General features: G+C 47.5%; 6 protein-coding genes across 6 annotated transcripts; 4 read left to right on the plus strand and 2 right to left on the minus strand.

Moving 5' to 3' along the window:
- The first annotated feature begins 151 nt into the window (after positions 1–151).
- On the plus strand, positions 152–2,319 carry F5Y00DRAFT_241435 (uncharacterized protein). The gene is made up of 3 exons (XM_048008376.1): positions 152–893; positions 945–1,695; positions 1,865–2,319. Exons 1-3 carry the CDS (start codon positions 281–283, stop codon positions 2,061–2,063), a joined length of 1,563 nt encoding a protein of 520 aa, XP_047863363.1. The 5' UTR covers positions 152–280; the 3' UTR covers positions 2,064–2,319.
- Positions 2,320–2,332: 13 nt separating this feature from the next.
- F5Y00DRAFT_241440 (uncharacterized protein) lies at positions 2,333–6,238 on the minus strand. Its single transcript, XM_048008377.1, has 6 exons — positions 5,718–6,238; positions 5,484–5,651; positions 5,188–5,411; positions 4,909–5,117; positions 4,212–4,858; positions 2,333–4,151 (listed from the first exon to the last, which is right to left on the minus strand). The coding sequence occupies exons 2-6, from the start codon at positions 5,533–5,535 to the stop codon at positions 2,869–2,871; spliced, it is 2,415 nt and encodes an 804-aa protein (XP_047863364.1). The 5' UTR covers positions 5,536–5,651; positions 5,718–6,238; the 3' UTR covers positions 2,333–2,868.
- Positions 6,239–7,769: 1,531 nt separating this feature from the next.
- Positions 7,770–9,161, plus strand: F5Y00DRAFT_263586 (interferon-related developmental regulator-domain-containing protein; the record flags this gene model as incomplete). The annotated part of the gene is made up of 1 exon (XM_048011529.1): positions 7,770–9,161. One exon carries the CDS (start codon positions 7,770–7,772, stop codon positions 9,159–9,161), a length of 1,392 nt encoding a protein of 463 aa, XP_047863365.1.
- Positions 9,162–13,194: 4,033 nt separating this feature from the next.
- Positions 13,195–18,205, plus strand: F5Y00DRAFT_118696 (uncharacterized protein). Its single transcript, XM_048004009.1, has 4 exons — positions 13,195–13,248; positions 13,338–16,203; positions 16,250–17,972; positions 18,033–18,205. The coding sequence occupies exons 2-4, from the start codon at positions 13,474–13,476 to the stop codon at positions 18,092–18,094; spliced, it is 4,515 nt and encodes a 1,504-aa protein (XP_047863366.1). The 5' UTR covers positions 13,195–13,248; positions 13,338–13,473; the 3' UTR covers positions 18,095–18,205.
- A 1,090-nt stretch (positions 18,206–19,295) lies between these two features.
- On the plus strand, positions 19,296–20,671 carry F5Y00DRAFT_118735 (GroES-like protein). Its single transcript, XM_048004010.1, has one exon. The coding sequence runs from the start codon at positions 19,380–19,382 to the stop codon at positions 20,445–20,447; it is 1,068 nt and encodes a 355-aa protein (XP_047863367.1). The 5' UTR covers positions 19,296–19,379; the 3' UTR covers positions 20,448–20,671.
- A 1,053-nt stretch (positions 20,672–21,724) lies between these two features.
- Positions 21,725–23,044, minus strand: F5Y00DRAFT_271176 (uncharacterized protein; the record flags this gene model as incomplete). Its single annotated transcript, XM_048012747.1, has 2 exons — positions 21,725–22,204; positions 22,295–23,044. The coding sequence occupies 2 exons, from the start codon at positions 23,042–23,044 to the stop codon at positions 21,725–21,727; spliced, it is 1,230 nt and encodes a 409-aa protein (XP_047863368.1).
- Between the last annotated feature and the right edge of the window lie 1,641 nt (positions 23,045–24,685).

Raw genomic sequence — 24,685 nt, forward strand, 5'->3', positions numbered from 1 at the left:
TTTACTTTAATGGAATTCTGGACGTGTTGGTAACTTTGCAGCGCTCTTTGCGGGGTATAAATAGAAAAGGGGATATATTTCCGGCTTATATCCTTGTTAGTGATTCGCAACGATGCTGATAGCCCACATATATGCTACGCCATTTATAATTGTTAGGTGCCAACAGTCTCGTCTTATCGCAATGATAGGCCCATGTCTAACTTGGCTGTTGCTCCCTTGATTACCTAGTTACCTTAGGTACCCACAACAATCGAGAAGAGATGCGGGCTCATACGACAAGATGACAGGAGAGAGCTATGAAGAGTTAATTAAATCACTATGCGCGAGCGATCCACGGATAAGAAGGTCCATCATAAATAAACCGCCACCGCCAGCAAAGGTTTGGAAGCCGTGGTGTCGGGCCAAGGTCCGGGTTCTTGCACTTCAGTTCGGCCCGGATGGGTCCGTTAGTCTTCCTACCGAGTATACGGACGCCTCTACCCTTGCGGCTAGCCTCGAGCAGGATACAGCATTGGCCGGCCATTCGTCGCGCTCCGTATACCTACTCGAAGGGCTCTCCAGGGATTTCGTCCACGTTCTCGGTGACCACTTTCAGCTCCACCCTTCTATATTTGTAGACCATGAGAGATTAACACCTCTTGGCGACCGGCAGACGGGAGAAAACGGAGGTCTTCCGTTCTTACCATCCGCAATATGCGGGAGAGACCATGTCTCGCTTAAATATCATGAGCCGCTAGTTCTTTCGCAACGGCCAACCGGTTTCCGCTGCCTCTGCGACACATCCGGGAGACATGTCGCTGTGACGAGGCTTATGGGCGAGATGTCGAAAGTCGGGATTAGTAGGCGTAAGTGTACCTTTTGGAGCAGAACCACGGACTCCGGTGGCTGGAAATGTATGTATTTCCCCATTTCTCGGGATAAAGCTAACTTGCTGATGATGCCAGGCCTCATTATATGTGACCCCCCCATCCGCCGGATTCTAACAGACCATACCGGGCGGTCGGGGTTTGATGTTGTAACGAGTCATTTTAACTCTGGGTATATGGATTTCATGCCCCTATCAAATCAGATAAAGGCACGGTCCGGACCTCCTAGGACCTCCTTAGTAGAGGATTTATTATTCTATCTGCGAATGCACTCCGATACATTAGACCTCACTCATCCTAAATCCCTGCGTATCTTCGTTGAGAAGATTATCGCCAGCCACTTCCTCAAGTTAGCCGAATTCCTACAGTCTAACACCGAGTTCGTATTGTGGCATCTGTCAAGGAGACGTGATCTGACACCTTTTGGCGTCGCTACGGCCGAAGAAATCTGGAGCGATGTCCAGTCATGGAAGCGTCGGGTTGCCGAGTACCAAGATGATCTAGAAGGAGCTATGCTACAGCTTGGTGTTCAACTTACACGATCCCCTGATACAAGCCGTATTGAGAGCTGGACTGACAGCGCCGCCGATTTCCAGCACCTATTGCAACGCTACCATCAAATAGAGAAACGTGTAAATGAGTTAGGCAGTGCTATAAACACCTTAGCTAGCCTTGCAGGCAACCGCGTCTCTTTTAAGACAGGAGAACTATCGCTTCAGGAGGCAGAGCGAGCAGGCCGCGAAGCCAGAAGTGTTAAGGCCCTCACGGTCCTAGGTATCATATTCCTCCCATTGTCCTTCACAGCTTCTATCTTCAGCATGGCAGATTCGGTACGTACAAAGTTCCATGCTCTAATACTCTAGCTTATGACTAACGTCGAGCAGTAAGTAACATCATCCTATTATACCTTACGGATGCATTCCTACTCCTGTAGAGAAACCGTAGAACTTCAATGGGCAAGTTCCAGTAGCTAACTTGAAAAAAACCTGACATATTAGTTACCTTCCAGGAAACTCACTGTTTTGGGTGTACTTTGCGCTTTCAATTCCATTACTCGGATTTGTTATACTTGTGTTTTCCATCATAGAACTAGGGTATATGGACGGCAGAACTCGGTGGTCTCCCATTTCGGGGATAGAGAATATAAGAGAGAACCTAATACGAAGAAAAATTAGAAATAGGGCACTAACACAATAGTCTTGTCCCGAAGCAACGAGCTCTAGAAAGACGGCCGTAGTCGTTCTTAAGTTCTGAATGTAAAAATATATCTACCTAATTATCATCGTCAACCTTGACGGTCGGTTGGCTCTAATTCATTAGATATTGCCGAAGTATCTTAAACCACGGCCCTGAATCAGTTGGCGGATATAGTATTACCTTAAATGTACGATAATTGATTTATATCACTGATACAGCCATCTAGGCACTCTACTGTATTGGTCGTGGATTTGAGACTTCTAAGATATTTTGGGTCTGAGGATCTGAAGATGCACATTTCGTAGCGAGTTGAGATATATCATTAGCGGCCACATTAAACATGCGAGAACGAAAGTAGTCATTGATAAATCCATCCATACGAATGCCATAGACGGATTATTAAAATCAAACGTATTGATAGTTTACACGAGCCGACGTTCAGTGAAACTGGGCGAGAATCTGCCGCGATAGTTAAAGAAAGAGAAAACGCCAAGCCAAATCGTAGCCTATCCTAACCTCGGGAAGCCAATGTGCCCATTCCATTCACCTTCCCTGGACATCTCCCAACTCGCCCTTTGCGAACAACCATACAAATGCAACGCAATGTGCTAAGCTTAATCCACCTAAACAAAGAACCGCAACGCCGCTTCCGGTTTCATCTACACCCTTCATAATATGTTTATGACTAAGAATACTTGCAGCTCTAAGCCGCAACTTGAACCTCGTAAGATATCGCCTATGGGAGCCTGTAAAGTGAGAAATGTGTACAGACATAGACGACAAATTACCCATTTCTTAATATGGTTTAGAGGACAGGTGCGGTAGAGACCATGTAAGTGAATGCAGCCGCACCGCCGAGAGCGACATAGGCTGCTGCCTGGACAAAGCGGCGTCGCTTCGACGGCTGAATGTTGTCTGGCCGTGCGGGGACAGAAGCGGGCTGGGCTTCAATGCCGCTTTGTTCAGGGGTCTCGGTAGCAGTAGCCTTGTTCGACTCAACGTTGGTCACTGAGCCATTCTGAGTCTGCTTGCCTGAAGACGTAGACTTAGATCTGTCATCCTTCCGAGGGAAGTATACTTCATTCGATTCAGCTGCATCCTCATCATTGCTAAAGGCATCTTCGAATGAACGCTTCAGGTTAGGTTCCGGTACGGCTGCACCAGTTGGCGGTAGAGCAGTAAATGTCGTGCTAAAAACGGGCGGAAGAAGAGTTTTATCATTTGTGTCGTCTTTATCCCCATTTGGTTCCTGTGTAAGTAGATCTTGAATCTCGACGCGCCTGGGTTTGCTTGCAAGGCTAGAACTGCTCTCACTGGCTATCTTGCTTAGTTGAAAAGTATATGCGCTAGTCATATCAAGTTCAGGACTTTGAGCCCGTTCGGAATTCGGACAAGGGAGCTCCTCAATTCGAGGATGGTTGATGAATCGCTCCCCAGATATTGACCATGGCTGCCATGTGGAATCCGGTATTGGCTCTTCACTGAGGATGTTCGTGGGACCGTGGGACGTGGGTTCGGGCGCATCGTCGACGTCGGCAGCCGCCCCTGTTGAACCCTTTTGGTCATCGACAACTTGAATAACTGGTAAAGCTGCGTGAGAAGCATGATCGGATTCAACACCAGTAACATGCTGATCGACATCAGCTCCCAAAGTTTCTCGGATGGAAGAGACAGGTGGTGGGGAGTGCCAGTCCAAATGATTCGTTCGATTACTCTCCCTAGCCGCGAAGAATGCGTGCTTGCCCGATTTCTCGCCTAAAGCATGTGCCCTAGAAATGCTTGCAGTTCGGTCAAGTACAGGATGACTCTTAAACATAGCAGCATCAGATGGACTTGGTTCTCTCGGTTGAACAACCGATGCCCCTTGTTGCTCAGAGGCGGTAAACAAATATGGAGCCACAAAGGGGCCCTCTGTATTGGATGATTCGGCAAAGGTATCTGTGCTGGGTAACCCATTCGGGAGCGGCGGGTTAGGCGATGAGAATGGAGACGAGCTGGGCGCTGGTGAGCTCGAGCCCGACAATGGATCCATCATCTCATCATCCGATGAGGAACTATCATCATCTGACTCTGAGTATGGCAAGATACCTGGGCAGGAAACGTCAGTGGAATAATTCGAAAATATATAACGAAAATTGATTGACTTACTTTCGTTGTCACTCCCCCAGCTATCAGATCGGACCACGTCATTGTTAAATACAGAAGTAGGCGAATCATCATCGTCGGAATCTTCGTCCATGCTACTCATATCGCCCTCTCTGATAATAATTGAATCGTCTTCGGAATCAGTCAAGTGGATATCCTCGCTACTCGTTTCTTCATCGTGAGGGAAGCTATGGTCGTGGTCGGAGGATGTATCGGGCTCAACATCAAAAGCCGTAGGCTTCTCGGACTGATCCATCTCTGCCAGCGACTCTGAATTACGAGGGGCAAATGCAGCTACTAGTGCCGGCATGGCTGATGCATCTACTGCGGAGGATGCGGAAGAATGGCTAGGACTCCTGGCACGGAATTCGTGATCCGAATGTACATCGGGCTCTGATGTTAGATCTATAATATCCGAGTTGAAGTGGTTCAGGGCTGTAGCACTGGAAGCAACGTTCTGGTCCTCATCTGAGTCATCATATTGGGTCAGATCAATAGATAGGCCACGTTGGACATTGGTTTTCCGCAAGGGTGGCATGCATGTCTCTACCACGCTGTCATCGTCATCGTCTTCATCATCGAGATCGTCGTCTGGAACAGTAAAGGTTCGGTTGGGAGACTGATTGGTAGTCGGTATATCCTGACTACACCTATATGAGGAGTTAGTATTAAGCAAAAGCCAATGCAATGGCAAACTTACGGCTCATGTTCCTGTCCTACCATATAAAACTCGACGGAATAGGGGGGAAATGTTTCCTTGGCCCTGAAGATGTCGGTTCCAAAACGGAGGGAGTCCCCGTTTGACAGCCTAACAGGCCGCTGTTGTTCGAGTCTCATCTCTTTCCCGACTCCGTCGCCGGGTATATGGAAAGTGCCGTGAAGTGACCCGATATCTTTGATGATTACAGACTTGATAATACAATCAGCGTGAGCAACGCGGGGGCCAGGTTTGCAGGAGAGGCTGCTCGGGTAAGCTTACCTTGGGGATGCTGTCAAGGTCGAGGGCGAGTTCTGCATGATTCCGTGACATGACAGGACTATCAAACCATGCGTTATCTACAGAGGCAACGAAACCCTTTGTAGGAACCTTAGAGGCTCTGCCGATTCGGATAGATGGGTTCTGGCTGCTGAGGATAAACTGACGTTTGGGGAAGGCGGACACATGAGAATCGTGAGGTCGGCAAACCAGTGTGACGATAATGACTATTTATACGAATAGGTCAATCAAGATACACTCGACCATTTTGGAGTTGGGGCTGCGGGTTACCGTCTTACCTTCATCGTCGTTTCGGCTGAGGTGATATGGGGTCGCCAATGTGGTCGCCATTTTGCTCGGACTCACTACCTCACGGTGGAACTTCACGGTGGAATATCTATCCCCAAACCTTGAGTATCAAAATGATACCCGAGGATTTCAGGAATGCAATAGGAATTGTTGCAATCCTAAGGAATATAAGCTCATTAATAGAAGGGTCTATTAGAAGATTCTATTTTTCTAAGTAGACGAACCGAGATGGCGGAATTTGATGTCGGGTAGTTGCGTTGAGAGCTGCAGCGAGAGTAGCAGTGGATGGAATGGGATATGATAAGAAGAGCGAGTAGGAGGGGGAAGTGTGTCAGAATGGTGTGTGTCGGTGCGCTGCCTTAGAAGTAGGTAATAACGAACGAGCGTTCGCCCACTTGGTACCTATAAAAGGTTGAAAGTGCAAAAGGTAGAACCTGGTTGGTAGGTAGCTCCTACATCCAATACTCAAGAGTTACTTGGGGAAATGCCTATGGGTAGGTGCGGTTGGGCGGGGCATGTAATAAGCAAGCAAGCGCTATGTATTGTACAATACAGACTTTAAGATGGAAGCTAAAAACTTACCTCTGCACGTGTAAGTAAAGTATCGGTACCTAGGTATTTACCTTCTTACTTATATGATTTAGTAGAATATTACTATTCTAGTTTCTGATGCGATGATGATATTCTCAACCAAATATATAGTTTATCTAAAGAGATAGGGCCTAGTGTATATAGACGGAGGAGGAGGAGGAGCTATGATGTACATGCCTAAGTTAGTAGCCTACCTACATGGGCTTCATGGACGAGTTAGAGCGGGGCTCTGGCTGCCTAATAGCGCGGTAGGTAGCCTGATAAGTGTCTTATCAGCTGTGTCTCCCCCCACCCTCCATCTATTACATCTACGTACTGCAATATACGAATTAAGGCTGAGATTCTTTACAATACCTTAATCTTTATGAGGATCATATAGAACATAATTAATACTATATATTTGCTCCTTTGCGCCTTTTTTTTTTGCTTACCTAACAACCGTACACAATATCCAACTGAAACAACATACAATGCGAAAGGTACCCCTCGATTGTGTATGAAAGCCCTTGTCTGACGTACATGCTGGTACGAAAGAGGTTGCAAGGATTACGAGCTGAGCTAGTGGGGCCGGTGGACTAACATCCATTAGTGGGATGGCGGGGTTAAGCTAAGATAGGTATTGGAAAGTGTATGCATATCGTATGCTATCACAGGTAGGCTAGGTTGGTGCGCGGCTTGAACAGATACCTTTAGGTACCTAACTAAGGTAGCATACAATTGGAATTTACATATAATAGGTAGAGGTACTAAGATACCTCTAAGGAGAGTTTGAAAATGCGAATAGCTTAATCTATTTATTGGACTTGGCCGTTATTGCCTGGCTAGGATGGCGACAAATGTTCAGTGTTATTCCTGTACAAGAAGCAAGTTCAAACTGCCCGGCTCTAACAATGTCCGAAGTATCCCGAAACACCCTTGCTCTACCTTGTAGGTTAATTGTATAGGCACGTGCCGGGGTAAGTAGCGTAAAAGTATTGCATGCCTTATTGTATATGAACAGCCCTACCAAATAGTCAAATGGGTACTAATCGTTACTTCATAGCTTCTTAGTGGCGGTAAATCAATTAGGCGGCTGGGGAACATTAAGACCCCGCGACTGTGGACTGTTCAGATGACGAATTGTTGTCTTGGTTTTTTTAGAGTTATTGCTTTTCATTTCAGATGACGCGCCCTTTCTATGTACTTTTCTACTTAATTTCGCTGCGCAAAGCTCTTGTGTCTGCTTAAATAAGAAATTCGATTTTCTTTTCCTTTCCCATCCATCTCGCCACTATAATTCGTTTAAGCACCTACACGTATTTTTGTCATTTTGTTCAAAACCCTGGTGCGCCGGTGAAATTTTTAATTCACCGCCCCATTCCCGTACGGTTATTTATTAGAACAAGTCCTTTATTGTTTGTCTGTTACACTGAACTACCAGAACAACCAGAACAGAATCATACAATACACCTTTCGCGACTATCTACACAAAGGCTTTCCACAAAGTCTACAAGTAACACATAGTAGCGGTTCTCAAACCATCCTCATGGAATTCAAGTCGAAAACAAACCCGTCGTTTCATCGTTCGCACACAAGAGGATTCAAGACTTGATACGAGCTCTACCGCTCTATAAATACGGGCCACCAACCCACCCGCAACAACACCACTGTATTAGCGCAACATTTCCACCGAGCACACAGTCGAAATGCATGATTTGCGCAAGAAGATCTTTGAGAGCGGCAAGACTGTCTCTAGAAAGGCGCGCTCGCGACAACAATCAGCACAAGCTTCACCTGCCAGTTCGCGCGCTGCCTCGCGAGCTGCGAGTCGCCAGGCGTCAGAGGAGGAAGATTCGAGCGATAATGAATACAACGAGAGCCTAGCTAGTTCTATTATCAACTCAGAGGATGGCGAGGAATTAGGTTCAACGCCGCCGGCGGAAATCTTGCACAATCGCATCGTGGATTTGCTAGATCAAAAGCGTGACGGAGGCCAAGACCGCGAGGAAAAGCTAACGGCATATACGGAACTACTTCGACATCATCCTGACGCCGAGGAAATAAATGCGCAGATGAATGAGCTTATTCCTATGCTACTAAAGACTATACGTGGCCGCAGAACTTCCCATGGAGTTTTGTGGGCGCTAAAAGCTCTTATGATAACCATCCTTACGACTGGGGACGAGAGCATTCATGATCGAGTCTTCCCAACATTGAAGAGTCTCTCTCAGGATACAAATTATGACGATAATGAGGAGTTGATTAAAGTAGCTGCTATTAAGGCAATGGGAATCTCTACAATGTGCGGCGGAGGGTCAGAAACCGAAGCCGAAGAACTTTTAGAGTTTCTCATCGAGATCATTGAAAGCGATGGCTACATTGTAGAAGCTGGTGACAATGGGCCAGTTGTTGCCGCAGCACTAAATACGTGGGGATTTGTTGCTAGCGGCCTTGACGATCTCGAAGAGCAAAGTACGCAGGCTCTGGAAGTCTTTACGGAACAGCTCGAAAGCAGCGACGTAGATGTCCAAGTCGCTGCTGGGTCGAATATTGCTTTGGTTATGGAGGCTGCGCGTGAATACGAGGAAGAGAGCGGTGAGACCTGGAACTTGCGCTTTGATCAGGATGGACTCCTTCGACGATTGAATGCCCTCACTCGAGAGTCCTCGAAGGCGATATCTAAGAGGGATAGAAGGCAGCTTCACAGCAGTTTTAACAGTATAGTGACCTCCCTTGAACACGGAAAGGGCCCAGGATACTCGACTGCGCGCCGCTTTTCAAGCAATCCACACACAGGAGGCAACCGGGCAGACTTCAATGACGACTATCGGGAGTACGGTTATCGGCAAAAATTCCGAATCCAGAACATCAGCATCACCATCGATAGCTGGTCTTTGTCGGCCCGGTTAGAAATGCTCAAGTCAATTCTCGGAGGTGGTCTCGCCAATCATTACCTCAATAACTCGGTGGTAAGAGATTTGCTGAGCGGCGCTAAAACTGAGTACCTCTCGTCACCACCAAAGGACAGGATATCTCCGTCCAAATCAGCATTGAAGTCTGGCCACGGGAAGAGAGCCGCGAAGAGTGTTTCTGATTAAACATTATAAGACATCCGGCGGAAGGATCATTTCTCTTCGCGGGAAGACTTAGACTTCTCTAACGTAATTCTTTCACACGATTCGGTTTCTTTGGTTCGAACAATCAAAATTTTATGGATATTCTTCTACACGCGTTGGTTATCAGATTCTAATTCCATGCGTCCTGGTAATATCGTTGCTATCAAATTTATAGGTATTTATTTAGACTTCAACTCTACGTTTTCCCATATCGTTTATGTGGTTCTCAGTTATGTACGTGTGTAGACCTTCCCGACTCCCGGAATACCCAAACGGGAGACCTGCGTGATGTGTACGCGGTTACCCGCATGTTCCGTGTTACCATACGTGTGAGATGAGCCAGCCAAAGTTCAGCCTCGAGAATGTCTCGAAATGTAGCCCCCAAATAGATTGTTTTGGTACATGCAGAATCGGGGCGAGAAGCCGGTTTGACGCAGGGGCGCGGGAATATTTGAACGGGGCGGGCTTGTCCTTGTAAAAAGAAATTCTCTCATTTTCACTTTATATATCTATTTCGATCAACATAATGTTATCTACTTCAACGTCGTTCCTTGCATACCGAAGTGAAAGGCTACATGCATATCGTAAGACGCTCGGTAGGATGGTTGGGTGGGTGGCACAGATGGTTCAAGAGTCATCGTAACTCGTTCTAGTTGTACGTGTATGCTTACCTACCTAGGTATCTACTATCTCTCAAGGTATTATGACATGTTTGCTTTAATGCAACCACTTAAAGTAATAGTGCGGAAGAGTGTGGCTTTGGATTGCGCATTTGAAGAACACCGGAGGCGTAACTAATAACGGTGTAATCCGAGAGGTCGCCAATCACCCAATGTGCGGCAATAGTAAGAACCTACATAGGAATAGAGTAGAGGGAGAAAATACATACGCAGTTATTTGCCACATCTACCGGTTTATACCGTATATGTAGACGTACGGATATCAATGATGATAGGTAGAATGGGTGTGGCGATGTTGAATCCCGCTATTTGAAGTCTAGATTACCGTAATTATATTAAACTCGAATGCAATAGCTGCCTTGTTGCCTTATTCCGAACCATTGGGGTTTTTATACAGAATTATTCCGCAAGGCGGCGACGGGACAGATGCAAGACAGTCAGGTAGACCCCAAGGATGTATGCACGATTATAGGTACCGAAAACTCAAGTAGTATTACATGCCTTTAGACACAGATCCGATGGCAGCGTGATTATGCATCTTGCGCCGTGATTAGCTCCAAGTTCAGGTCTATATATTATCCCAATGGGCAGTATCATGGCCCTTTTTCGGCTTAGTAGTGGGTAAGTTAAACGTAGGATTGAGATATATGTAAAAGAAGGTCGGTGAGGATTCAACATAGGGCTCTCTGTACATATGTATGTTAGGTTAGGTACATAGGGACGCTGCGAAGCACGATGTGATCATGATCCCATATCGGGAGAAAAAACAGGATGGACTATGGAGCGCCAGCTTTTTAGCAGCTTGATGAACCGAATTTGTCTACTTTCGGTAACTCGACTTATCACTAATCAGTCATAGTGGATACGATTAAGACCCAGTGTGCCGAGGGTGTTGACCAAGTTGTAGTCCAGGCGGAACCGGATCCAAGGTGGGGTGCACATCATCGTGCCGTAGTAAAACCAGATCGTCACCCGGCCAAAGGGGCGCAAGAGCCACTTTGCGGGACCATGTCCGTTCCATTGGACTTGACTAAACTGCTTAGGTCGACGGATGTAAATAATAATATATAGAAGATGGGAAGAATAAGTTGGGATACAAACGGAGCCGGGTCGCTGGTAGATGGCTACCTGTTAAATATTCCAACCTCTTATTATTAACGAGTGGGTATTGTGATGAAGATATTAAGAAAACTAAGCGCCATCGGTCAAGCTGGTTTATCAACATGAAATTATACCGAGATAAGAGGTACTTAGGACAAGAATAACTAATGTTGGTTGAATTAGATCTTGATGAATAAAAAGCAGAAGGTCGTATCAAACCTTGATATAATTAATTGCGATGGACGAATAATGTTAACATGTTATATCATTTGACGGAAGATTGCAGGTGCAAATCTGTATTGAGGAGGAGGTACAATACAGGTCGACGTTAGAGGGGCTGAGGGGAAGGAGAAGCAGTACACTAACAAACTCCAATCTGTTAGGGCAGTTCCGCCCCCGACCTCCCTTGTCATCCCATGTCATTTGTAGCCGGACAGTGCCTGTCAGCTTCTATCGTGACCCCCGTCTCTTACCCGTCTTCTGTAATTTTATTGGCCAGTTTCCTCAAGCAAAGCCAACGCATCAAACTCCCACCCCAGCAAGTTTCCCTAGCAGAGCCCCCGCTCTCTCAAGCTCCTAGGTTAGTGTATACTAGGTGGTCCACCACGCAACCACTCCTATGTACTTGCCAGCTCTTTTTTTTTTTCTTGAGCAATAACAAAGCCTCATAAGCCCATTATCACCCATTTCTCCCTCCACCCCACGACTCGTAACTCTCTACCGCTAAATCGAGGAGGGAGCCTCGAGGCCTGCACCTGTCTGACGATAGTCCTGGTGGCATCGGAAAAACACGTCCAGTATATAATCGATTGTATTGGACGGGAGAAGGGTCGCACGCATCGTCCTGCAAGAAAGAGAGGCATATTCTCGCCGGCCAACCAGCACATTTATATCTGCTGCACCGGACGAGAATCCATAAAAGGGGAAACAAGATAATACACCTACATCTGGGTCTGGGTATTCAACTTCCAGAACAATATTTACGTCGCATGTTTCTGACGTCCTTCGAAAGTATGTATCGAGCTGTCTCATAAAATCTAAAATCTATCAATTCTTTCGTTTTGGTTGTATTTCGACATGGGTTATTATTCCTCTGCGCGCGTATTCGCATAGTTGCAGGGTTTCGATTGTGCCGCCAATTCGAGCGCAATTGAGGGGGCTGGGATTCGACAGAAGATCTGAAGCTTTTGTTTTTTTTTTTCCGTCTCTATTTCGTCCCCCATCCCCATCCCTATACCATCCCCATCTCTTACTGTTAACAACCAAAAACGTCAAAAACTATTTTCGACCTTTTTTTTGCAATTTTATTTTATTTTCATTTTCATGTTATTATCTTTGCCTTGCAATCGAATATTTATCTATTCGTAATATTTATTCTCTGCGACATTATTAGCCAATTGTTATCATCATTCCTATCGTCATCCTCGATTTTCGTATGATCCCGTTGTATAGACCACTCACCACTGGGTAACCCTATATTGACCTTCACATTATACATAGATCCCACGGTGTCTTTTCGCCTCCTATACTTTGGCCAATGTTTGCGCAAAACGTCGGCTCTTTCTAGTCGCGGATCCCTGTCCGCATCCAGCTTTCTCTCGACCGCAACTGTTTACCGTTCACCGCTTGACCAGTAGCTGGGGTAAACACAACGCAGCAAGGAGAGGATTGGTTAAAGGGGGAAGCGGCCAATAAACCAGAGGCGTGGCCGCATACTTTGACAACTGGTCGCATTCTCGGGCAGCAAAATGGGAGTGAGTGTAGACACCAGCAGTGTTCCCCCGTTACCCGCCCCGACCGAGACCGAGTCCCTTACTACACCTACCGAACTTGCACCCTCCGATGTTTCCAGACCTGCCGACGACGACAGATCACATTACTCACTCCCCGACGACGGAACACCTGTTACCATCAAAACCCGCACCCATAAGCCGAATCGCTCACAGACTTCGCTGCTCATCGAATATTTCGAAGGCGGGAAAACTAGTAGTACTGTCGGTTCGGGCCTCTCTGAGCGCAAGCCGAGCGTCCGTGTCCGTCTGACTCCCTCAAAGACTCGGGGCAGAAACGATCATATTCAGATCACCGAGACTAAGAGTACGAGAAAGAGGTCCGTTTCGAGGAAACCAACCGCAAGCTCGAATATTACTCGGAGCGAACTAGACATGACGGACCCAGAAGAAGTAAGGAGTTTACACTCCTACGCATCGGCGACTGAAGAGTCCAATGTCTCCCGGAACCCGATTGAGGTCGAGATAGAACCGAGAAGTCATCATCGGCGGCGAAAAGTATCAAGCCCGCTCATTCCTGCTGCTGATAGCAAGATTTCGTATCCACCACCTAACATGTCCGATATCTCGGCCATTCCCTCCGACAGTTTTCTAGACGGTAACTCAGGCGGTAATTCACTCACACAAAATGAGAAACGTGCAAAAAGTCCGTTGAGGAATGAGTCTGTCCTTTCGGAAAAGTCACACCGTAAGGTCAGGAGCGCCAGTCATGACCGGAGTGTTATGCAAAAAGCTGTCGAGAAAGCGAGCAAACCTGAGCGAAGACATAAGTCGAAGAGTAGAGTAGGCAGCTCTGGCGACAAAGAAAACGAGAGACGTAGATCTAAAGGGAGTAATAAGGAATCCATGGTCTCAGTTGCTGATTCGAGCATGCTCTCGTCGCAAATAACATCCAGCCACCGTTCATATGATACACATTCCTCCAAGGTTTCAATTAATAATCCGAAACTTCTCGAAACCGTAGAGGACGCCATCCGACGCCTCATTTTACCGGAGTTAGATGCTATCAAGAGAGAGAGGAGCCAACGCGACTCCCGGAGGCCCAAAGATCGGGAGTCGCTTTCGAGTCTCACCTCGGTGTCTCGCGAGGAGATCTCTGTTCCAAACAGAAGGAAGTCTGCTGACACAGCCCAATCGACAAAGTCGAAGGAACGGCGCGATAGAGAAGCGAGAAACGATTTATCGCCTCAGAGTAGTATTGAAGAAGTCTCTGTTCTAGAAGATATACCAGATGAAGAGCTTACACCACGTCGTGACCATGATAAGCTTACCGATGCCGCCCTGGGCGCTGCAGTTTCCGGTGCTGCACTCCGGTCTAGAGGTGATGAAAAGAGACAGCGGCGGAGGAGACGCGCGGAAAATCCTAAACACGATGTTGATGAGAGATACGGAGATGGTTATGAAGAAGCAGAGCACAAGGTAGTGCCACCCATGCCTCTCCAAAGCGAAATTAATGCATCCGATATGACGCGAACGTCGATATTATCGGCGGAGACAGATCGACCTCACTCTGCTAGTGAAGAGATGACCCCAGGTAGGGAGGCCACGAGAGGTATCGCCTCAGTCGAGCCCATCCAGGAGACGCCTTCGCCGTCGAGGTCTCCTACCCACAACATCCAGGGTTTAGGTGCACACCACGCCAACGTCTCCCATGGTGATCTCAAAGCCCTCCCTCGCAAAGGCAATGCCGACTACCAGGAGGAATACAAGAATGAAGAATACGGGAACCGATACGATGACGAATACGACGAAAACAGTCAACTCTCAGAGCCTGGTCTGTATGATGATGAGTCGTCACCCATACAATCTTTCTATGGGTCACAGGATGTTCCGGCTCCTTTACGTTATGTTCCATACCAACAGGAACGGCGTGGCTTAAGTCCAATTCAGAGCGTATCAGGGTTTACAGAGGGAGAAAGCGATATCCATGGGCGACTGGATTCTAGAACTATACATACCGCGAGCGAACTCTCGTCTCCCGAGAAGTCGCTGTATGACCGTGATCTTCACTCACCTAGTTCGGTCCCGAGTAATCTTCGAGGCCGCGAGTTTGTTGATGAAGCTAGTAGCCTGATGAGCTCAGGCGTAGGCTATAGAAACCCCACATACACTGAGGATAGCGAACTGGACCGGGTGACTTCGGGACAGGCAGTTCATGCTATCGGAGGAAATGCTGAGGTAGTGCACCAGAACTTCCCCCCTGAATCTGCTGTAGCATCACTGGTCGAGGGTTCACAGCTCGATCCTTCTCTCATGAGCGGATCTACGGGTTTTAGACAAGACTACCGCGACTCCCAAATTTCTTATGATGAGGCCGCAAGATCGAGGGGAATAAGCCCAATTAAGCGTTCGCCAGAGAACCGTCACGAAACAGTCGAGCAGCAACATGACCAATCGCCGACCGCATCCCAGGAACGTGACCCTTCGACTGCTTCCAGGGAATTTGTAGAATACGACCTCAACGAGTACGGCCAAAAAGTTGCTCGATCTAACTATCGCAACTCACCTACTGCTTCTGAGAGCGCCATCACGAGCGGTGCCCTTCAGCGAGCTCTTGCCCTTAAGCAACAAAATGAGGGCCAACAGAACCCTGCTGAGAACAAGGAATTTGCTGGTAGGGGTGGCGCGCAAAACCAGTCCTTTAAAGAACGAGCTAAGGATGGTTATCGTCCTAACGCTACTCCGCGTCATAGCGTCGATCGACTTTCAGATTATGAGAATCCAAAGATGGGTGCTAGCGGCATTCCAGATTTCAACGATCCTATGCCGGAGATCGGATATGTCGACGATCAAGCCTCCTCTATTGTAGAGGGGCCACTTGGTGGATCCCAAGACGGAACTAGAGAACATTGGCCAGAACAGTCAACACCAACTCACGAAAGATCATATGCCTATGATCGTGCTGTAACGCCCAAGGCAAACAGGCCAGATAACAGCCACGATCTTGGAATGGCCGACGTAGCAGCAGCAGCAGCTACCCTGGCAACCGCAGGGGCTCTGGCTACTTCGCATAGCCGGCAGCCTAGCCAGGACCCGGATGACGAGTGGCAGAGGACATCTTGTGACCGCAAACGCGATACCCTAGTCACAAACCCTTATGAGGGAACCAGTCCGATTGCCAATCTTCCTGGCCTGGATGGGAACATGCTTGGCGGGACTGGTTTTGGAGCAGACGCTTACCGCGGTGGCTTCAACACGGGCAGTCCAGGAATCCCTGGCGCTGACGAGGGCTACATCTCCGCAGCGCCGAACGACATCCGCGACGCATCTAACATGCAGGGTAAGGATATGGGATTGCTGAATGGTGAAGCTGAAGATCCGTTTTACGCGCCTAAAGACGCGAGGCAGCTTGCGGGCCTATCTCAAGCAATGGGCACACCGCTTTACGACCCCTCTACTGGAACTGGAATTGACAGGATCCAATCGAAAGACATCATTGCTTTGATGGAACACGTATGTATGATTCCAACATGCCAGAAATTTTGCTAATAGTATGCAGCTTATGGTTCGCGATGCGCAACGAAGTGCGCGAGATACTGAGATACTTGTTACCCTAGTCCGGTCAGCAGCTGAAATGCGGAACTCCTTCGAAGACCTCAAGAGGATGTTAGTAGATAACGCGGATCGAGTCGTTGACGAGGTCAAAGAGGATACAGAGAAGACAGTCAAACGCCACATAGGCGGACCCCGACCTTTCCCCGGCAGTAGTGCGCGATCAATCCAAGGAGGTTCCCAGGCCGGTACAGAGGACGTGAACACTAAGAAGCGCAATATCCTCCGACGTGCACTTCAAGGGCTCAGTTCTAAGGGTGCTAATGATTTAACCAGAATTGAGGATTTGCTCAACCAACTACTTGACGATGTTAACGTCCTCAAGCACCAGACCGCTGGCCCCGTAGGCACAAGCACGCGTGCTCAGTCGATCGAGGGCATCCAACCAGATGTTCAGTATGAGCAAGATCGAGGCTACGAGCCCGAAGGCCATGCCGGCACCTCGACAGCTAGCCATGCAAGCCAGTCGGGACACCTATCGATCCCCCAGTCTCGCGGGACGTCCAACAGATTAGCCAGCGAGCGAAAGTTTTCAGACCACCGTATCAGCACTGTACCTGAGGACGAGGGCGAGTACAATGACCACTCCATGCCGCCGCCAAGCCAATATGAGATGCACGGAGGAATGCTCTCGCCCAGCTCCGAAAGATCTAGGGGTGGTTCAGTGCCTCTTGGAACGCCACCTCAGACTGCTCAGGCGCACAATTATTCGATGAGCAACGAGAACACACCTCGAACCGAAGAGAGCAAGAAGCATAAATCGCGGGGCTCGTCCAGTCTCTTCCCCAAAATCTCACGGTGGTCTGAGACGACGACATCAAGTATAGGAAGAGTATTCCGTAGCAGTGGGGCTTCTAAGAAGCACGATCCCCCCGAGGACTTTCTCCGACATCCTCCGTCTCGATCTGGCTCGGACTTGGCCAATTACGATCAATTCCAAACTCAGAACGTATATGAAGGGGATAAGCTACACTCGGGCTTTTCGGAACAAGATCTCCGCCCCCGATCTGTGGGCGAGAACCTACCTAACACAACCGATATGCAGCAACCTCAACCGGCTACATATGCTCATCTCGAGCCTGCTGCTTACTCTACTCCTGAGGATCCTAAATACAGGGTTCATCGCAATTCATTAAACCTACAACACCCACAGCCACGACAAGGGCAGACAGAGCGATTCAGAACCGCGTTGGAGACCTCGGCACAAGATTATGACAATGCGATGTCTCCGGGGTCAGCCGACTGGGCTGGCTCAGCCACCTCTCTCCACAGGCTGCCTATGCACAGTACCAATCGGTATAGCGACAGCAGTGCCCTGAATTCTGGTCATGGAGATGACTACAACTGGCAGCAAGAGATGCCATCGCCCAGTCCTCTAGGACCGCCGCGACCTCCAAAAGAGCCACTGGATAGGTCATCCCCCGCCCAGCACGACAGGGTAAATAAGCTTCAAAACAAGCACGGCAGTCCTTTGCCATTCCATAGCGTCGAAAGCGGCTATGGCACAGCTACGGCCACGCACGCCGGAAGTTATCACTCTAGCAGTCCGAAGCCAGAGAACAAGAACCTAAGCGGAGCTCTAGGAGTTCCGGCTCGAAGACCTAGCGGACCTAGGGCTATGACCCCTAGCCGCGGTAGCGACGACGGAGAGGAGAGGCGACGCAAACGAGGTAAGCACTCCCCGCGGTATTCCCATAGCCAAAAATTTATCCCTCTAACTGTTTTGGTAGATACATTTGGCACGATAGCCAGTCCTTCAAGCGTTATCAGCCAAGAATCCGAGACGTTTTAAAAGCGTATTAGTCATTTTAAAGCGGCAATAACCTGTCGCCATTTGAGTTGATTTCAGAAGCTAAATTCATGACTGAATGAATGCACGGTTAATAATATGCGGCTGCTGGATCGCCGCAATCTAGATATAGTAATTACCCCTTCACAGGCGTTCGGAATTTGGTATTATTACATCATGAGCCAATCTCATCTTCTATAGAGAAGGATGGAGGAAAAGGATCAATGGGGGTCACTTTATGTTTCTTCGGGGAGCTTGACATAAAAGCACGGTATCAGGGTATAGCAAATATTGCGGCCGACACGGCGGCAGGTCGGTTTGATTGGACCGGATTTTGGTTGGTTATGGGGCTGTTGAGCGAGAGATACCAAAGACGTGAGTGATATTCTGAGCTAAATCGAGCGTACTTTATTGTGTTGAATTATACCATTATACCCGCGTTTTAGTGGTCGAGTTGGGTGTTGTGAATCGAGAGTTAAAATTACGTGAAATTAATGTTTTGAATGGTGATTAGCTAGTTCACTAAAAGATCTAAGAGACCATCGTCCGTGTTTATGATCCCTCCCTATTAATGATAGATCCATACCTACCTACCTACCTAATTAAATTACCTTGTCCATGAAACTACTCCGGTGATAGAGGATGGAACGGACATCTTATCTGCGAGTCCGTCGTCCAGGAGGATATATCGGAGACAAGCGTATTCAAATTAGTTCCCACGCACCGCGGCAACCCCTGGATGAACTACGACACTTTCCCGGGTCCATGTGAATCTCGCGGTTTGTTACTCCTGGGACTCATCCATACGAACCCCGAGTTCCATTATTGCCTACTAAGGTTACTGCAGATCCTAAATGTTTACCGAAGACACTGCAGTCCTCGATGTACGAAGTGCTATGTCCCTATCGTGATACTTTATAGCCGGTTAAATCCGTATTGTGCGTGTGACAAGTCGTTCTCGGAAACAAGTTGAGCATATTTTACCTACGATCCGGACCTTGAGAATCAGTCTACCCCATTCCGTTCCGATCGTTCTAAACTCCAAGTGTGTAAACGACCCTAGACGACCATGTTGGCCGTTTGCCCCCCTATATGGAGACTTTTGGGAGAAAATACACTATGGCGTCTAACAGGCTATTGACGCTGAGTATATTAACGGGCTGCTTTCCCCTTTAGCTAGATTGTATATCGTGTTCTACGTGACGCTTGCGTGTCTTTCGTTGCATCTCTATATTATTTAAATAACAATTTTGACTTTACCTCGATATCTCAACGCCAACTCATAACAATGTCTACAACCACCAACCGCTCCTTCTGGCAAGACAAAACTGGCGTCCCGGGTACCATCCGCGAGGCCCCAATCCCCTCCACTCTCGTCGAAGACGAAATCTTCGTAAAAGTCCGCGCCTGGGGTCTAAACCCCGTCGACGCCTTTATCCAGGACCACCCCCTCCCCTTCTTCAAGTACCCCCTGATTCCAGGCCAGGATATCGCGGGAACCGTCGAGCGCGTGGGCCCGGGACCTCACTCCCAGCGCTTCAAAGTCGGCGACCGCGTCCTCGGCTATGCGATGGGCGCATCGGCTATGGGTAAACCCGGAAACGGCGCGTTCCAGGACTACGTGGTGCTGGACCACGCTCTGGCTGTTAAGATCCCAGACTCGCTGTCTTTCGCCGAAGCCGCCGTGTTCCCGCTCTGCTTGGCTACAGCCGGCCACGCGCTCTTCGGATCCAAGTATCTCGCTCTCCCACCTCCCAAAGCAGCTTCCGGCAGCGCCCCGAGAACCGGGAAATCGGTCCTGATCTGGGGCGGCGCTTCCGCCGTCGGCAGCAACGCGATACAGTTAGCGAGAGCGGCGGGGTTCGAAGTCCTCGCTACGTGCTCGCCGCGGAACTTTGATTATGTGCTTGGCCTGGGCGCGGATAAGGTGTTTGACTATAACAGCGCGACGGTCGTTGACGATCTCGTGACTGAGCTAGATAATAAAGGTGTCTGCGCGGGGATCTTCCAAGCCGCGGGCATGACGGGCGACGCAGTCGCGCCGTGCTGCCAGGTCTCGCACCGCTTGCGGCAGAAGCCGTTCGTCGCGTGCGCGAATGTTGTTCCGGAGGGGGCGGTGCCGGAGGGTGTCGAAGCCAAATTCGTGTTTGGCGGGGAGGATGGGAGGGGTATCTATTACGATACTACTTCTCAGCTCTTCGGTGGGTTTCTGGAGGAGGCGCTTAGGCTAGGGACGTATAAGGCTGCGCCTAGGCCGGAGGTTGTGAGGACTAGGGGGCTGGAGGGGATTCAGGAGGGGTTGGATGTTGTGAAGAAGGGCGTTTCGGCGAAGAAGATTGTTGTTTTGGCGGAGTAGTTATAGTTCAAGGATGATCTTGATAATATCGTTATTCTATTTATGGATTGTTGATAAGGTAGATAAACAATTACTACATATATAGATTAATCTATATTTGACTGAATCACTTTCTGTGGCTTTTTGATGTATTGCCTTTTTACCCCTATTTTGCCCCTATTTTCGAGATGTCCTAATGATAATGGTCCGGCGTGTCCCCGTACCTATCAGTAGGCGATTACTCACGACTCTAACATCAAAATGGAAAAATATAGTTATATGTATGATCTTGGACGGGATTTAAATACAAGTAATGCTTTTGACAGGATTCTATGTATTCTCCTGATAGTTTCGATGATGCCTCTATGGCGGATGGACCTTGATAATAATCATACCATGTAGCCTGATACAATGTGGACTAATTCATGCATGCATGTTGGTAGATCAAATGGTAGTTCATAGCCGGCCGGACTTATCGGCCGTAGCTGTGATATACCAAGGGTGTTGTGCATATGTAGGTAAGACCGGAGCCTTAAATATTTCAGGAGATAACATAGACCGGAATAGGTAAGGTCCCGTTAGCTGATGAGTATTTTGAGTACTATCACTCAGGCCAAAGCCCGATATAACTCATAGGTATCTAACAGGAGTCAACATACACGACATTAGTACAAGCTTCCTTACGCTAGTAAATACAGATATGATACCCAAGATTATCACCACCGATCAGGGATGAAAGAAAACGACCAGTACGGGTAGTATTTCATATGTGTACCTACGATGGAGGTTTAAACGTGTGGTTAATAATAGTTAAGATGCGGGGATGTTTTATGATATACTTAGTACGAGAAGCAAGGGGTTTAACAAGTACGGTGTAGGTCATGATAGGAAGGTAAATAACTTAGGTAGACTAGTGGACACTGTTCTTGTTAATATCTATCATAGCTATATTCATTTCCGCTAGTCTCTTTTTTTTGTAATGACACTCCGTTTAACCTCCTGCCTCTATTTCATTCCTAACCGCTAACGAGTCGCTTATTCTTTTCTAACCAGTATCTCGTACATCTACCGACAGCCCGAGTGCCCTTCTGCAGTTCAAATATCTCGCTCTATAATCCCCGAAAGAGAGCAAGGATAGGAAAAGAAGCTTGTTTGTGTCGTAATCTCCAACAGCTCAACGTAATATCGCAGGTTGTAAACGCTTCAGCTCTAGACGCGGTACCGTCTAGCGGTGGGGGAATACGGTAGGGAATTCAAGTACTGCAGAATGCTGCAGTAAGGACATAAGGACACTCATTCTACGAGTTCCATGTCAGCCTAAATTCGGTAGCAGTCTCTTCCGATGGGCCTGGATTATATTCGTCTTCCGGAGGGGTAGCAAACCATTTTTCAGGGTCCTTCAGTGCAGGCCAGTACTGTGGGTTGCGCTTTTTAACTTGCGTATGTAATTTGGGGACCTGTGAAGCTAGGGCTTTGATGAGGTCACCCCAGCCATCCCGTTCCACGATGTCTCGTCGTCTATATAGTATATCGCTAATAGCACATTCGCGCACCCACCCCATCTTAGTCTCGTAACTGGCAGAGGGGCTACCATGTTTCTCGGCTTTATATTGTAACATACGAAGATCTATAAAGATTTTGCATTTCAACTGCGTCATGAAAATAAGGTGGCTTAGAATGATCGGGTTGTTGAGAAAGACATTAACGCTCTCGAAAACGTCCTCGTCGTGGAAGCCAGGAAATTGTTGGGCAGAAATATTTGACCAGTCAAAGCCCTCCTGATAAGGGACGGTATACCATCTTAAAAAGTTGTAAGCATCTTGGTCCCTTCCTAAGCGTAGATAGAGTCCTGGCACCTAGCTCCGTACACCGCGCTGGTCCATATTGTCCAGCTTCAACACTTCGAGACAATGGTATAACATAGCCTCTACGGCTATGCCGTCGTGAACCTCCGATAACGCATCTATGACCTCACAGCGACGATCTAGGTAGGGGGATGTGGCTTCGTATAACGAGAATCGACCCCGGACAGTCTCAAAGGGGTTGGCAGGTAAGCGGTCGTCGCCCGGATGTGCCCGTAGCTTTGCCTCCTCCTCGGCCATGGCCTCCAGCGCATTTTTTATGTTAAGACAACCCTCCTTGTGAAGGTGATAGCTTTTAATTTGATGGTCCCTGCAACAGTAGGCCGCAGCTTTGCAAGCGTTGCACACCAGCAATCCCTCCCGCTCCAGACAGAATGGTGCGGCACAAAATCCCCATCGAAGAGTAAGCTTCCATCTATTGTAGAATCCATTGGGTTGTGGTTTTTTGGAAAATTCCTGTAAGGATAATTCAAGCATCTTATCGCTAAGGACATTTAGAGAAACTAGGGCGTCAATACGTTTCTTTGTAGCCGATGTCCATTCATCAGGTTCGTTTTCTTTGGGTTCATTTTCTTTGGGTTCATTTTCTTTGAGTTCGTTTTCTTTTGGTTCGCTTTCTTTAGGTTCCTCTTCATTGGATGCATCTCCGGTGGATCTATTTTCTATAGATATAGCTTCTTCGGATGCGTCTTCTTTAGCTGTACTTGCTTTGCCTTTTTTACTCTTATGCTTCCTTCTTGGCTTTCTTCTCGGCATTATGCCTCAGGTGTGATCGAATTTGGTGATAGGGCTTAAAGACTTGATATGTTCCTCAAATATATCTCTTAATTACTTGCTGGATTCAATTGATGGAAAGGTATTCATGCGAAAACGGGTATTTGATGATTTGGTTTAGGTAGGTAGTTTGTTGTTCCTGAAAGATTTGTGTACCTCCCAACCTACATTGGCAGGTTATCACTACCTATATGGAAGTAATGCTAGGTTGAATACCTAAGTAGGTACTTACTATTTAACTTTCTCATGTCGTTAGCTGCTGCTTCTTATTTCTTTTCTCTTAAAGTTATAGTTATACGGGTATTACGACCTTGATTAATGGTGCGTCGGGATCCCCAAGGATTCAGGGGTAATCGAAAATGATACTACGACGGTTAAGTACATACAATACATAAGAGACAATGCACTGGGCCAAAGTACCTAATACCTAATACACTTTAATCCAATTAATGTATTCCGACAAACAGCCCCGCAGAATTCACATTGGAGTTCCGTATTACAACCTACCTACTCAGCATACCTACCTGACCTATAATATCACCAAACACTAAAATACCTAGAAGTCAGTGCACTATGGTCTTAATAGCCATTCTTGGATTGAATAATATCGACTGGACTCGCGAGATGCGGCTCATCATATGGGCCAGTTTCCTCACTATTATCATGTTCGTTGTAGCACCTTCATATCTCCATATCTCCATATCTCCATATCATACCCTATAATAGCTGCTAGAATGCCAGCACTAATATTAGTATCAGTGTTAAATCTATCATGACCATCAGCGACAAGTTAAGCTACTCTCCAGCGTACAATTCAGCTGTAAACAGTTTCGTTTCATACATTTACCAACCGCCCCAGCGACTGAGAAAAGGTCCGATTGGACCATCACATCGGCATTAGTCTAGGAGCTTTACCTAAGTCGCCACAGCTGAGAATTTAGCTAGTTTTTGTCAGAAACATAGGACCGGATAGGACAGAGGAGGATCTAGGCAGTTTTCAAGGAATATAATATATTAATTTAATAAACCCTTCGAGCTAGAACAACATATCTTCACTCCTTTACGTCTATATATAGAACTTTATACATGTATTTTACGATAAACAAGTAGGTATTAAGTGTCAGTGAAATGCCTTTACCTCTAATATATATCACATATCACTAAACAACGTGAACGTATCTCTGCATTTGATGTGTAAAGGCCCGTCGTACAATCAAATAGGCGTTGTTCTAGATCTTCTCACCGAGGCTAGCTATGAAATTAAGGACTTGTTTGAAGTATAAGACTATACCTCATGAAGCGTCTTCTTTCGAGGCATGGGGCGACTTAGCAGCCATGTAATTTCTTGGGTACTCGAGAAAATCGCCTGAGCATAATGGTGGCTGCTTATGTGACATGCGATAAAGTGCCATCCACGCAAATTAATATATTTGCGGTAGCCTTGTGTAAGCCAATTTCGGTCAGCCATCACAGGTAAGAATAGCCGTGTCCTGTCGGTGTTCATGACTGGTCACATTAGGTTGGGGGCCATATGTGGTAGCATTGTGAATAGGCAGCTATAATGTAATCGAGTGTACCATTTATCCAGCGCGTGTTGGATTGATTGTATTGGTTAGAAATGTG

Source organism: Daldinia vernicosa, assembly GCF_022497035.1.
Source record: "Daldinia vernicosa strain CBS 139.73 unplaced genomic scaffold F5Y00scaffold_34, whole genome shotgun sequence".
Classification (NCBI taxonomy): Eukaryota; Fungi; Ascomycota; class Sordariomycetes; order Xylariales; family Hypoxylaceae; genus Daldinia; species Daldinia vernicosa.

Bases quoted from the DNA above. Each gene is read 5' to 3' on its own strand.
- F5Y00DRAFT_241435 (XM_048008376.1), top strand. From the start codon at position 281: ATGACAGGAGAGAGCTATGAAGAGTTAATTAAATCACTATGCGCGAGC. The intron at 894-944 runs GTATGTATTTCC...TGATGATGCCAG, and splicing joins GGACTCCGGTGGCTGGAAAT to GCCTCATTATATGTGACCCC. The intron at 1,696-1,864 runs GGTACGTACAAA...CTGACATATTAG, and splicing joins ATCTTCAGCATGGCAGATTC to TTACCTTCCAGGAAACTCAC.
- F5Y00DRAFT_118735 (XM_048004010.1), top strand. From the start codon at position 19,380: ATGTCTACAACCACCAACCGCTCCTTCTGGCAAGACAAAACTGGCGTC.
- F5Y00DRAFT_241440 (XM_048008377.1), bottom strand. From the start codon at position 5,535: ATGGCGACCACATTGGCGACCCCATATCACCTCAGCCGAAACGACGAT. The intron at 5,412-5,483 runs GTAAGACGGTAA...TCGTATAAATAG, and splicing joins CAGCCGAAACGACGATGAAG to TCATTATCGTCACACTGGTT. The intron at 4,859-4,908 runs GTAAGTTTGCCA...CTCCTCATATAG, and splicing joins GTAGGACAGGAACATGAGCC to GTGTAGTCAGGATATACCGA.
- F5Y00DRAFT_118696 (XM_048004009.1), top strand. From the start codon at position 13,474: ATGCAAAAAGCTGTCGAGAAAGCGAGCAAACCTGAGCGAAGACATAAG. The intron at 16,204-16,249 runs GTATGTATGATT...AATAGTATGCAG, and splicing joins TCATTGCTTTGATGGAACAC to CTTATGGTTCGCGATGCGCA. The intron at 17,973-18,032 runs GTAAGCACTCCC...CTGTTTTGGTAG, and splicing joins GGAGAGGCGACGCAAACGAG to ATACATTTGGCACGATAGCC.